At 43.5% G+C, this 14,643-nt stretch overlaps 1 protein-coding gene across 1 annotated transcript in view; it reads right to left on the bottom strand.

The window, feature by feature from the left end:
* Positions 1-3,394: 3,394 nt before the first annotated feature.
* LOC132473610 (collagen alpha-1(XIX) chain) overlaps positions 3,395-14,643 on the bottom strand; it is a 40,948-nt gene continuing 29,699 nt past the window's right edge. The window contains exons 16-21 of the mRNA XM_060073816.1: positions 13,454-13,498; positions 12,306-12,431; positions 11,210-11,276; positions 8,637-8,777; positions 4,891-4,968; positions 3,395-3,721 (exon numbers count right to left, since the gene is read on the bottom strand). Coding sequence (XP_059929799.1) covers positions 3,603-3,721; positions 4,891-4,968; positions 8,637-8,777; positions 11,210-11,276; positions 12,306-12,431; positions 13,454-13,498 — 576 coding nt within the window. The 3' untranslated portion in view covers positions 3,395-3,602. The remainder of the gene's footprint in view (positions 3,722-4,890; positions 4,969-8,636; positions 8,778-11,209; positions 11,277-12,305; positions 12,432-13,453; positions 13,499-14,643) is intronic.

The raw sequence follows: 14,643 nt of genomic DNA, 5'->3' as shown, positions 1-14,643 counted from the left end.
AGGCGGATGCTAAATGAAGACCTGTACGGAATTGTAAAAATAACCAAATACTTTGTAACAAAAATAGTAAATGAACCAACATATTTGGCTCATAATCTACAAAAGAGAAAGCACCCTATTCCAGGTTCAATGACAACAGTTCACTGATTATATTATGAAGACGAAATCATGAATCAGTTAAAAGTACACATTTTAAAACACAAAGTTGGTTCATGGAGGGCTAGATGACTTTGAAAACAACAAGCCTTTATAACAAAGGTGCTGCGGTTGGGGGGAAAACAGGTGTATCTCATTAAGTAAATTGCAGGTCTGTTGGCATGCCAGTGGCCTTCATTAACATAACATCGTGAGATACACCTGTGTTCACCTCTTCTATTACCCCTCTGCGCTAAAGGCCTATTATCTAGGCATGTGGTAACTAAAGATTGAGGTAGATACTTAGCAACACAAAGAATTCAACATTTCATCACACACACACACACGGTTAGTTTTGTGAAAATGCTTTGTGAAATGACACCTGGCAAATCAGTCAATAACAAAATCATCAGACTCATCACTGATCTACCGTGGAAGCATGCTCAGAAACCAATAACTTACATTGAGCTTACTTCAGGCCAAATGATAGGGTAACAATGCTAGAATCACTGCATCACACGCATGACACATGTTTATTTTTCAATGGATAGATATATATATATATATATATATATATATATATATATATATATATATATATATATATATACTTAACTACCATATGGGACTAGTTTATATTTAAATGCCCCGTTTAGCTTCTGCTTTCGAAATAAATCAATTAGGGTGGTGAAGACAGCCATGAAGACAACGTTGCTATTTAAGAAGGCAGTCTTTTGCTGTCATTCCTGTATGTTGCAGAATTAAGACACAAAAGGACAAATGCCAATACTACATAGATTCCAAATAAATTCTATGTATGAGCTCATTTATTCCCCTGCAGTATACAATTACAAAGTGCTGGTTCAGATCAAATATTGAGAACATCTCTGTAAGTTTATGTTCAACATAATTGAAAGTATACCATATTGGGTGCATAAATAATTACTTCCAGCAGGGGGCTCTTTCGCATCACAGAATATGTCTGCAGTGGTATTTTTTTTTTCTGCCTAATGAGAGCATTGACAGCCTTACCCTCGCCTGCACTTTTTCTTACACCACGTTCAAAAGCAAAGAAGCATACGTTATTTGTGTATAAGTACAATACAATTAAATTGTCTTCGATTTTGTGTTCTCAGAAAGAAAATCCCTATAAATCAAAGGTTCTCAAGAAACCTTTCAATATTAATCATGGCAGAGACGAAATCCCACAGATAAATAAAAAAAGAAAAGGTCTAAACCTGAAAACACAATGGTAAAGCTCATCTAAATGCTTTAAGGGCTCAAATCTGAACATAAATTGATGCTCTGGTCTATATAGCCACTTCCAACCGTGTACTGAATGGACAGAAGGGAAACTAGAAGCAGGCATCTCAAGTTCATGGAAATCACGACAGACTTTGCAAACTATTCTCTTACTATTTCCCAGAGTTTTAAAACAAATGTGATTACCAGTGTACTGCTATTCTTAGGAAAAATGTGTTGTAACTTAGAATTTCTACAGCACATATCGCCATCAACGCCTACACACACTCAACTCTTGATTGGCTGTGAGATGTGAATGTGAAGCGTTAATAAAACATTAAAAAAATCCAGTCTGGAGACGACACGCGTTCACATTTAACTCAAGTACAACAAGTGGAAAACCGGGCGCCAGTGCCTGATGTACTGGGAGCAGTGATTTAAATAAATAAAACAGCAACTGTTCAAGTAGATTTGAGAAGACTAAAGAATAAACTGCTGAGATGGAACCCAGCAGTACCGTACCGAGTGCAGTAAGTAATGTGGCATTGGAGGAACATCGAGGAACACACATACTTACAAACAATGGAGGAATTACAGCAAAACACTATGTAAACAACAGTCAGTGTACGTCAGCTTCTGAAATAACCTCATACGTCATCTACACAGGATAACATACAACCAAAAGAGCTTAAATGAATCATTACAAAGACGACTTGCTTTTGCAATTATATCTTCAGGTCCCATTATTCGGCCCATGAAGCAGGAGATTAAGGCCCCGTCCACACGAAGCCGATTTCATGGCGAAACCGCAAAGGTCTTGTACGGTTCGGCCTTCCGTCCACACGAAGCCGGCGAATCCGCTGACCGAAACCGCAAACTTCTGAAACCACCCTCGGAGGTGGTTTCAAATCTACCCGGTTTCGTTTTGGATTCGTGTGGACGCCTGAAACCGACTGAAACCGTAAACCATGACGTCATCGCCCCACCCCTCGACCCTCTAGCCAATGACTGTTAAGCCCGCGGAGTCTCAGAACTCACAACAACAAGGATTTCTGTAGCAGAAGCAGCGCTCCTTATAGGCCTGGAAAGTGTACTACAGCGTTTCTACAGATCTACCCGGTTTCGCTTGGCTTCGTCTTTACGGAGATACTGCGAAACCGGATAGATCGAAACCGTAACGGCTTCGCCTGTTTCGGCTTCGTGTGGACGGGGCCTTAAAGGAACACTTATTCCACTGCCCAAGGCTTATTCAGAGACGGGCTCACAAGTGTGTGAGAGTGATATTCCATCAATTCTATAGCACGCACACTGCATTAGACAAGTTACATTCTGCTCATCTGCAACGCTGACACAACTGCAGCTGTTGTTGTTGCTTTGGCGTTGAGCTGTTTGGATGTATAGCAACGATTAAGCAGTGATGTTGTTTAGATGTTGCAGCTGAAGGCCATTTGATCTTTCAGATACCAAACGATTCTTTCTGGCAGTTTTTGAAAGAGTAAATTGTCCGTTTTTTAAATTGTCACCCAAGCTCTATTAGTATTATAATGGGCATACATGCAACATTAAACTTGTTATTGTCTACCACTTAAAATAGCTATTAACTCTCCTATCGTTATGATATCCCGCATTTTGGTTTGCATATAGATTCTTACAAGTGTTTCACACCTACGCATTAAAAAATATGCACACGTTAAACTCGATCTCGCTGGCCCGTTTATGCTTGCACGAGAGGAGATAGGACATGCACAGAGAATAGAGACACATAAACACACACACGCACACACAAACATGTATACCCACACACACACACACACACACACACACACACAAACAGATAGATATGTGACACACACATAAACACAATGGAGTTGATTGATGGACAGATGTATGCATAGCAATGCCAGAAGAAAACATGATGGAGAAAACGTATCGTGTTTCACGGGCGTTAACAGACACGGAGATAATCGACATGGAATGCATTATAGATCGCAGCAGAGGTTGTGAAAAAAAAAAACATTTCCGATTGCTGCAAGGGTTAACACACACGCACGCACACAAGGAACGAAAAACAAAAACAACAAACAAAAATTGCAACCGCCGTCGGCCGCGGTGAAATGTCATTATGGGGGCGTGGCTCCGCCTCCCACATGGGGGGGGGGGGGGTGTTCCCCGTTCTAGGTCTTCTGCTCAGACCGGACATGGGACCCGGTCTTCAGGCGACCAGCTTAGCCGTTACGACGGCTTCTGGAGGCCAGAGGGAGGCAGTCCCCGGGTTCACACCGCCCGGGGGGACCGTGGGGGCCCTGGGTACCAGGCAGGCCCGGAGAAGAGACCCCCGCTGGGCCTGGGATCACAGGATTAGAGGGGGACGCATTACACACTGAGGGGTCTTTTGTAGAGGAAATATGATTTGGGCAGGGAGGCGGGGGCGGGGATCATACTAACCTGTGCTTAAAGCGGTAGCTCGCCGATTTAACACTTTAAACCTACCGGTGGTGTAGTGGGGAAAGGGCTTTTAAATGAAGTAGTTCCACTTTCTACTATAGTCTGTGTTATTATATTTCATTCATCACGATAACTCAGACACCCTCGCAAAACCCGCGCTACCAACCTTGTTGTATCTTAATGTGTATTTGGAAGAAAGTGAATTCAGATTTGATACGTTTTCTCTCCAGTCATCAGGTAGGTAGCCTGGCTACTACCAGACCAAGCTCAATCGTAGATCGCACGTTGGTCTGGAGAAGCTGCTGGCATTTTCTTCAGCACAAGAGGTGTGATCAACGGGACTAACTAATGACTCTGTACGCAATTGGCTGCTTGCCGTCGCTTCCCTGTCGTCATTGTGTTAAACCAGCCAATACCGCGCCACGGGAAAAAGCCAGCTTAGTGATTGGCTCCCGCAAAAAAACGCAATCGAAAATTGAAAGAAATGTATTGCCCTTCTGCAGGGCAAACTCAAATAGCCGGCAGAATGGGCGGGGCTATCCAGTCTAGCAGGTAGGGGGATGCTCAAGAACACCTGATGATACAGATGTTGACGTGGACACGGCCTTCGGGCCGGGAGAAGACAGCCAGTCACCCTTAGTCACAGCCAGCCTTTGTGTTGCATTGTGATAACTCGATGTATTACACGGCTCTTCTCAATGCTGTGGAATTTTCCGTTCATCTGCATGGGCCTTCCCCAACTTCCGGCGGTCAATTATTTTTGGAGAATTGACCGTTGCTAAGCATATAATCACCGCTGTCAAGGAAAGGGGATTTTTTGCCTCTGATTCAGGTCTTTCGCATCACTCCGCAGGTAGTCCGGTAACATACCTCAGCGTATTCGGTTGCTTAGCGAAGTCAACGTCTTTGGAATGGTTTTTATTTGTTACCACTACGAATGGTAACAAATAAATTGTAAAAAGACACCGTCTGAAGTTTTTTTTTTTTAAGTTTTGGCAAGTAGCCGTGTAATAAGCGGGATAATATAATAAACATTATCCCTTACGTATTCCATCTCAGTGTGCTTACCTGGTGCGCCTGTCGCCCCCGGTTCTCCTGGTAGGCCAAGACCCAGCTGACCCCTCTCCCCCTTCTGACCTCTGTAACCTGGGGAAACAAAAGACCAACTCTGATTGGTCCAGGAGTCAAACTTGTTTCGATTGGCACGGACGGAAGAAGAAGATAAAGTAGAGGAGGGGAGATGTTGTCAGTAGGATTAGTACAAATGCCAGTGTTTTTCCCTTGAAGTCCTGTGTAAAGGTGAGCGTGACCTTTTCCCCTAAAAATAACAATCTTGGGCTCCATCTTGGCAGCGCAAATAGATTATCTTCTCCCTGCTTTGGCCCGATGTGAAGATCCAATCCCGCTCTGTCGTCAATGCTCAGACGAGAGCGGCCCCAGCAGCGGAAAAGAGCTGGAAATAGGCCACGATGAATTCCCAGTTCTCGGCCGCCTGTCCTTTGAATAATAAAAAGCTCACTGACATACCGTCAAAATACACAACATCAAACAAAGTCATCTGCCTTTGTCTTCTGCGAGTGAAAGGCAGCATGGGTTGGCATGGGCTAGGCTGTCAACACCGGGCTTTGAACATTTTCCCAACACAACAATCCGACGAACCGTGTCAAGTAGAGGTCAGATGTAAGGTTCAGCAAGGACACTCAGGGAACCAGAGAGGCAGGACAAGAATAAATAACCAAGAACGTAAATAACTACACAAGGAATGACTATATATTTAAATGCAATGTGTACGTGTTGAAATGAAAGTGCAAGTCATCTGTATCGCAGATCCTCACAGCCACACATCCTAAACGCTACACATCCCCACCGCCGTTTGCTATTTGTGTTGTGTTTCTTCACAGAGGCTCTCACTGTGGGCCCCTGACAAGCCGCTAGACACCCAGCCATTCTCACTCTCGAAATAACATAACCCTGAAAATAAATGTGGTGCTGAAGAGACCGAATCAGGAACATGCTCGTCACGTAGGAAGACATGTCTTCCACGGGGTGGCAAACACACACTGATGCACGGGGGACTCAAACCGAACGACTTGCGATATGCACACACACACACACACACACACACACACACACACGCAAACCCACACACCAAAGAGCTGTATCGTCACTACATGCAAAGTCATACCAAAGAAAGGACAAAAAACAGTTCACAGGGGCAGCAGCAAACCCATTCATGAGTCAGAGACTCCAGACCAGCTGGCTGGGATGGAGTCAATCAGAAAAGCGTGACAAGTGTCAAGCCTTGCACAACAGGCCCCCGCCCCCCCCAATCCCCAAGCGGAGGAAATTCTTCAGCACTCCCAGGAAAATCAAAGAATAAGAAAGAGCTTGTAAATGCTTGGCCTTAGTGAGGGCGAGAGAGAGAAAGAGAGAGAGAGAGGCTGTTCACACATTGGCCACCATAATGAGACTTCTCTCAGAACTCTCAGGGCCTCGTCCATCTCGTCGGCAGAGGTGACGTTCCGTGGCGGCACACTGTACCGTGAGCCAGGAAAATGAAAATACGGGATATCATACACGGGAACAAGCCATCAGGGCCGATTGGTGCACTCACTGAGAAATCGAAAAAATGCCACAGCGTGTCTTTACAGGGTGTGTGCACACTCTCTCTTGAAAGTGAATTGCAGCCAGCATTTCTGGAGGCACCGCTGTTGCGCTGCGGAGTACAATGATGACCTATATAGCGCCGGTGCCACAAAGGGCTTCCTAGCTAGCCGGTGGAGGGCATGGCAGTCCGGGAGGTGGATGCTGTAAACAACCGTAACAGTATAGCACCTCTCCATTGGTGGGGCTGTCTGGCAAATCAAAAGGCAAAGCTGCAGCATGAAACGCTTACAGCTGGGGGATGATATTTATCGGCACATGGTAGAAAATGGGCTCAATAAAGAATATCCAGCCGGTCATGATTCTTGGTGTGTAATATTTTCAAAACAAAGCGTTAACAAAAAATAGGTTTAACTCGAGCTCAGAGTAACAGTAGATAGAAAATAAACTAAAGTATAAACCCAACAAACCAATAAATAATGTACATGAACAAATGATATATATTCATAACAGACAACTAACGGAGTCCTTTCGAAGACAATTGAACATCTTAAGACTCATTAGGATTTTTACTACAATCCTAATTTTTACTACATACATGTAATACATCTACATTGCATTTCAAACTATTCAAACATAATAGTTAAATAAGAAACAAAACGATCAAAGCTTATTCTAACAGGTAGGAAAAATGTTGATAATATAATCCAGTTCAAATGGAGACAAAGACAAAACAAAAGCAAAAGAGTGAAGAAAAAAAGTGAATATCACAGAGGGGACATTTTTCACCATAAACTAGTAAATTTGGCATATTGGAGGAAGTCAAATTGAATATTCTCGAGGAACACGGTCTCCAGTGGAGGATGACGGGAAATAATGAGGAAATATTACCCCCGAAACTTTCCAACAGAGGAATCGACAAAGAGAGGTAAAAACGGTCTGGCTCCAGCACAGAAATCTCCCTTCCCTTTAACGTTGCATCGGTATTGGTGTGGAAAGATGCATTTAGGATCACCCATTACTGATTTAGTAGTAATATTTTTGTCATTTTGTTTTTGTTTTTGTTAAAAAAAATACTAAAACCATATCTAAGGTGGAAGAATGTGCATCCACAATCAACATTGGGTGACAATATGCATATTGTCCCCGTGGCTTCCACCGACTGCTGACTGTGAACAATTGTTAAGAATTGCTCACAATTGTTAAAAATGTGAAGCGTTCTTCAATAAGTGAGGTAGATACAATTCACAGAGACAGGTCAATGTGCTTAGTTTGCTCTCTTTCTTTAGTTTTTTTTTTTTAATGCACTTAAACACACAAACACACTCTACATCGCCTGTAGAACTCTGCTCAGCGCACAACACAACAACAGTCTGAGAAAAACAGTCTGAAGAAAGAAAGAAAGAAAAATAGAAAGACAGACAGAACGAAAGTAAGACATACAGCCTGGCGGGCAAAACCATTACAGATGGCAAACACAGAGCAGAACGGGAGATGTTTGTACTGGGGTAGAGTGAACAATGTCCACCACCTTGTTCTGACTATCTTCCTTTTGTTCCTAAGGCTGCTTTCTGCACTGCTGCAGCTGTTCTTTTCCGTCCACAACCGATATCGCTTTCACTCCTCAGCCAAATTCTTCCTTTCCTTTGTCTTCGTGATTTCCCAGAGAGAGCCGGCGCACATCACACTCCTGGGCCATTCCACTGCCGCCCGGCCCCTCAGAGTGCCTTGATATATAGGTCTAGCAAGAGAGAGATAGCCATAAATCCCCATAACAGGGCTTCAGCCCCCCAATCTCATGCCCCAATCTACCGCACCACATCCCCGCTTTTTCATTAGAAGACGGAGAAGATAAAAAGAAGGAGAGCGTATTTTTTTCGCAGGCGGGTTACTGAATTATGTGGCAGATGACATCGCTACTCAAGGCAGAATGGTAAGTGTATTTAAAGCCCCCTTGAGCACGCCCCCCCCCCCCTCGGTATGCATGGCAGACATACACCGCGTACGTTAAACACACTTCCATGTCATCGTCTCGAGGGTCTATTCCTCGTTACGGGTTCCCAGTGTAGCTTTAAACAATCAACGGTTGAAGGACGTTATGATCGGGAGTCAGACTTTTAGAGAGGGTGGCCAGGTCCAGGAATGGGAGGGAGCCAGGTTCATTTGTTCACAATTGTAAAGACATTTCACCCAACAAGATTGGCCCCTACCTTGAGGGCCAGGGGGCCCTGGTTCTCCTGAAGGGCCCGGGGTACCGTCCTTGCCCGAGGGCCCGGGGGGGCCCTGCGTTACGTGGGATGCCAGCAGGCCGACTGGGGTCTTCTGCAGGGTGGTATAGCTGGATAATTTTTCTATCGGAGAGAATCATGACATTCATACTGAGAATACGCTTTGACTCCCCTGGTTCTTGGACGGATTTGAACGCTTTTTTATTTTTGTCATCCTGCGGTGCAGACAGTCGTCGCCCACAGGAGAACGTTCCCATTGCGTGCGTGACGATCCACAAATAGCGTTGCACTCGATCCACAAATGCATACGTTTAACTTGTGTCCGGTAAGCTGATATCCACACTTTCTTTCTGAACACCTGTCCATGTTGTAACCCACATTCAACCGTGGTCCTAGCTAAGCTTTATAAATTAAGACGATTTTTTTTAAATAGGATGTTTAAGTTATTGATTAAATGTCACAAACACACTTTAATTTAATATCAGAAATCAGGAACCGTCAAAATGATGAACTACGTGAAGCTTTTGAAGATAGATGAAACGATTAAAGATGAAGGGAAACATACATACTTGTCTTAAATTTTATCTAGGATACTGGTACTTTACATCTGTTTACATTTGATATTCTGAGTGCTCCATCTGTGATTTCATGCCGCATGAGTGTAATGTCAATTGTCCAATACCTGGCGATAACGCTGCTGTATATGGTACAGATGGGTAGCCAATAGTTATTTATAGTTTTATTTTTCATGTACTATATTATTAATTTGCTATGTAGTAGGAGCCATCCGTATATGTATAGGACAGAGCCTAGGTCACAGAACACTTGCGCCCTACAGAAAACATAGTTAAGCCCTTCAACATAATACGAATATGGATTAACATAACACCTGGAACGAGAAAGGGAGCTATCTTTAGTAACAAGGAGAATTAATACGGGCTTTCAAATGAACTAGTATTGGGCTTACTTTTTCCACGACGCTATACATTAATTCGGTTGCGTGAGTTGAGTTTACAATGAAAAAAAGAATACATGAGACAATCAGTCACATTTATTAGAATATAAAACTTTATGGAAAAATCAACTTAAGCATAATGAGTAGCAAAAAACAAAGATGGAAATGATTGGCATCACTGATGACTGCTGGTACGCTATAACACTGCCAGCGTGTATAGGAGATGATGGAAGGAAGAGGTCCTGCAAGGGGCGCGTAGATTGTGCCTCTATAAAACAGAAACCCAGGTTTATGAGTGAAAATAATTGGCATTCTCAACATTTCTCAATTAAGGGTTACTATTGATCAAAATTCACAATTATGTATTTATCCAAAACCGACTAATAAATCCATGTTGACTTTCCGTTACCTAATTCTTCCTTCTGACATCCTTTGTTGGCCTGGTGATGGTCATTAAGCCTACAGAACTTGGCTTCAGCATCTATAAGGTCATACAACAGTGCTTAGGTCAATGCCAAAATAGGATGAAATTATATATATCAAAAATACAGCTGTATGAAATTTAGCACGGTTTTCAGCTGATGTCTTAGGCTTATGGCCAGTATTTTCTTTGATCGAAACTATCTAGAATTAAACCATAACAAGACAAACTCTAACTTCATCAGGGATGCAAATGACTGAAATCTGTCGCTTTTCATCTGAAATGTGTTAGTTAATTGAATAATGAATATTACTCACCTTCGTAATTGATGATATAGCTGGACACGCACATTTTAAAGCCTTCCTCTAACAAAGAGGTCGGATCTTATCAATAAGATGTGAGTAAAACAGAGACCTAGCGCTCCAACTAGCTGGCTAATCCGACACTAAAATACAAATTTATGATTAATATTCCAAAAATGGCTAGGAATGAGAAAGTAAACAAAGCTGAACAAGCACCGAGAGAATAGTTTAGTTTTATATATATGTTAACATATATATAAATGTGCTGCTTAAAGTGAAGGAGACGGCTAGGACCCGGACGTAAACGACTGTAGCATGAACGATGTAGACCGCAAATACTTGGAGAATTATGTCATATTTTATCGATTTTACATAATTTAATTTTTGGACCGCGGTACATGCAGTGTGAATCGTCTCCTGTTTGTAACGCATATTTAAGTCCTTAATAAACTTGAGCAACCGTTTTTCACAGATGGGATGCAGTGGGACGCATCGGACAAAAATCCAGAAATTAAATTATGGAACTCACAAGAGCTACGGATCCGTACATTTTTTGTGAATGTGGATGTGGATATCATTTTATAAGACACAACTGAAAAATATGCATTGGTGGGTCGTGAAATATTTGTGTGGATATCATTTTAAAAAGCACAAGTGTCAAGTGTCAAAGTATTTGTTGATCGTGGTAAACGCAATGGGAATTTTCTTCTGTGGGCTACAAATAATAAAGCCAAATCAAAACTTGCACATACTAAACAATCAAGCAGTAAAATTAATCTTCATCTTCAATGTATATTTACATCGAGACTATGTTTGTTAGTACAGTGTGATCATATCGATACTAGAATACAATTTGGGAAAAAGTTGAAACCTCTACCTTCAAACACCCGCAACACTTCATTTCGGATAAACATTTTAATTTCCTCCATGGAGCTGGCATCATTCTGTGTGGGAGAGGCGACACAAACATATCTTTACAATTATGAGGAGACAGCTGTTATTAGTGATTTATTCATGGCGAAACGGCAGCACACTAGCTGCAGATAAGACAATAGCTATGGCATGGAAATTGATTTAGCTGCTGCCATGTGTTGTGCCATGTGCGGCACGAGCTCAGATTCTCTCCGTATTGTGCGGGGAACATAAAGCATGAAGTCAGAAATAATGAATGACTTTTATGACGTTGAAAGGATTTCATTTTGTTTTTGTTCGGTAAAAAAGAAAAGTAATTAAGAAAATAGGGATTAAAGCGAGCGACAACGTACCAGACTTTTCAAACAATAAGATGAAAACTTCTTATCTGGTATTTACTGAAAATTCGTTTATTTTATGATCTCTCTGTGAACTCTCCATTTCATTTAACAAGACATACATGTGCCATTGTTAAATGGACACAAGTGAACACAGTGCAACTGACCATACGTGGTGGGCTCCTATGTGACAAACATATCTGTACACTTCATCAATCGTTTGAATGTATTTGATTTCAATTTCTCTCTGCGTCACTGTCTCTCTCGGAATTCTCCTATTACATAAATCCCTGTACACACGATTGTGTAAATGTCTTTGACACACAGAGGGGGTATATTAATATTCCGCAGTGTGCTCCTATTCCTCCCACACCTTGCTCCATTTTTTCCCCTTTGATACCCCCCCCCCCGCTCCCTATCTCTGTCGCTCTTTGCCTGTCCTCCTCCTCCTCTATGACCTTCTCCTGTGTATATGTTGATCAGGAGTGGGAAGCCAAGAGCAGCCACCTCACATTTTTTTACCAAAGCTTTGTTTTTTCTCGTGGATCTTACGCTTTCGCTCGCCCACGCGCGCGCTCTCCAAAAATAGGAAAAAAAAACAGCGTCGGAATCACGGATACAAAATTTCGCTTCGGCTACGACGGCGGAGACTGGGAAACGTAGGAAAACAGTTGAGCCTCTGACCAGCCTCGATGAGTCAGCGGTTCAAAGTGAGGGGCTTACTAGTTGACCGGGGGGTCCGGGGTCTCCTCTCTGGCCCGAGGGTCCCATTGGTCCGATGATCCCGGGGTCCCCCATCCGTCCCCTCTCCCCCTGAACTCCTCTGGCTCCGTGGATGCCTGGGTCGCCCTGCAGGACCGCCAACACCGACACACAGACGTCACCCATCTGCACCACTGATTAATTCAATGGAACCGAACGAGGCTTTACTATTCTACGACTACTGTTTAGTAGATGTTTTGGTAACAGGGTACGTTAATTAACCATTAATTAACTTTGGTGAACGTTATAATAAGCAATAACAAACAATGAACTAACAGTTAACTAATGGTCTAGTTATCATTTACTAACGGTGTTCATGTTAACTAATAAAGGGTGGCAGTGGCTCATTATAAAATAATAAAATAACAACGAAATAATTCTTATTACCGCCTTAACTAAAGTAAATGTTAGGGTTTATTAATGTATCAAAGTTATAAATTAGGGGGTTATGGATTTAGCCTTAGGGTAATAGGAAGACATTGAGGTTTTAACCAAGTTCCTTTCAGCTGGGAGTCAAACACCCTAACAACTACACTATTATCTACTAATGAATGAAGTCATCCTCCCCCATGCCTGCATGAGTTCAGTGGGGAACGTTTGGCTCTATAAAAAAGGAAAGCAGCACAGGTTCAGGAGAACGGAGGGAGTTGGATTCAGCAACCAGCACACATCTTTTCAGAACTTTCTGTGACTTGGACCACTTCATTGAACTCTCGTTCCCCCCTCACTTTTGTTTCGAAGCCACTTGTGCCTCACCTCTCCAGAGGATCTGAGGCAAATTGTGTATCTAGGAGGTTTACTTCTGATCCCCTATTACTGCCATTTTGCAATAGATTAGTGTCTGGGTGTGACAGAGCTCTTTAATTGTGACTTCCCCACACAATGGAACAACTGCATTGAGCTGTAAAGGCTTCTCTCATGTGCCTGCGTGCAGCGGGAGGATTAGTCAAATTTCGTACCGAGCAGAAGAAGTTTCATTAGCATTCATTCGTTAGCTTTCCGCGCATGATATTTTTACGTAACAACAACAATGGTTCCAGAGATATATATGTATATAGATAAAAAAAGAAGGAAGAAAAGAATGAAAAAAACAAAAAACGATGCCTCACCCGTTCTCCTTTAGAACCTCGCTCCCCCGGTCTACCTGTGGCACCCTGGGAAAACGGGAAAACGGGGTTATTGTGGGTGGACAATATCGACGAGCCAGAGCAGGCGGATAGCGAAGGGCCTCAGCTCCGGCTCAACGGCACATGGGGATCTCATCCGTTTCCCCGCAGCTGTAACACCCATTCACGTTCCCTTATTGTCGTCCTATTCTGAAGGCAACAAAACAAAACATGTTTATGCAGATGCACCGACTTGCCGCTGGTGTTTTCGTCGGTACACTCCCACTGCCTAAATTACGCCTTTCCTCGTATTGTATTTCACCCTTTTGCAATGTCATGAGATTCCAGCTGCTTATTCGTATGAGGGGGCTTTCTGCCTAGTGCCAACTGCATCTACAGCACACCGCCGAGAGAGAGAGAGAGAGAGAGAGAGAGAGAGAGAGAGAGAGAGAGGGAGAGAGAGGGGGAGAGGACGAGCGAGGTAGAGAATACCTGTCGCTAGGCTCCGTGTCACTACGTCTCACGTCTACCAATAGCTTTGCTGTCACTCCTCATTGCGCGTCTGTACGCCACGCTTCGCCCTACCTCGGGGAGCCGTCTTTGTATCAATTTCCTGTGGGATTACAGGAGCCATGCAAAAGACAATCTGGCATGATGTGGTTTTAAAGTGGGCCTCCCTTTGTGTTAGCCGGTCGCTCCTGCCTGCTTTAATCTGCGCCACTCCGTATTCCCCCATGCCTGATGGGATGCTTAAATCTATCATCTTTGCCCACAAAAAAAAAAAGAAAGAAGAGAAATCCACCCCCCTGAGCAGTACATTAAACCACACAGATGCTGAGCGAAGGAAGCAAAGCCAAGCGGAGTGTGAGGGGGGGGGGTGTGGGAGGGTGGGGGGGGGGGGGGGGAGGGTGGGGGGGAGGGTGGGGGGGTGGGGGGAGTGTGGTGATGGAATTAAAAGCCACCTCCTAGATGGCACTGTTGCATCGCGCAAAAGGATGCGACTCTGCAAGAGAGAGGAGGAGGTGGAGGACCCAGCTGGGAGCTGGGAGACGGGGGGGGGGGGGGGAGAGCTGAGGGGGGGGGGGCAGCGACAACGCATCTCTGAGCTGCCATCCACAATGTGTCTCTCTGGACAACGCTGGGATTCGGATTGAAGAATAATCAGGAGTATTCATGAATGACAATGAAAAATA

Source organism: Gadus macrocephalus, chromosome 15 (genome assembly GCF_031168955.1).
Source record: "Gadus macrocephalus chromosome 15, ASM3116895v1".
NCBI lineage: Eukaryota > Metazoa > Chordata > Actinopteri > Gadiformes > Gadidae > Gadus > Gadus macrocephalus.
This window is presented reverse-complemented; position numbering and strand designations above follow the sequence as displayed.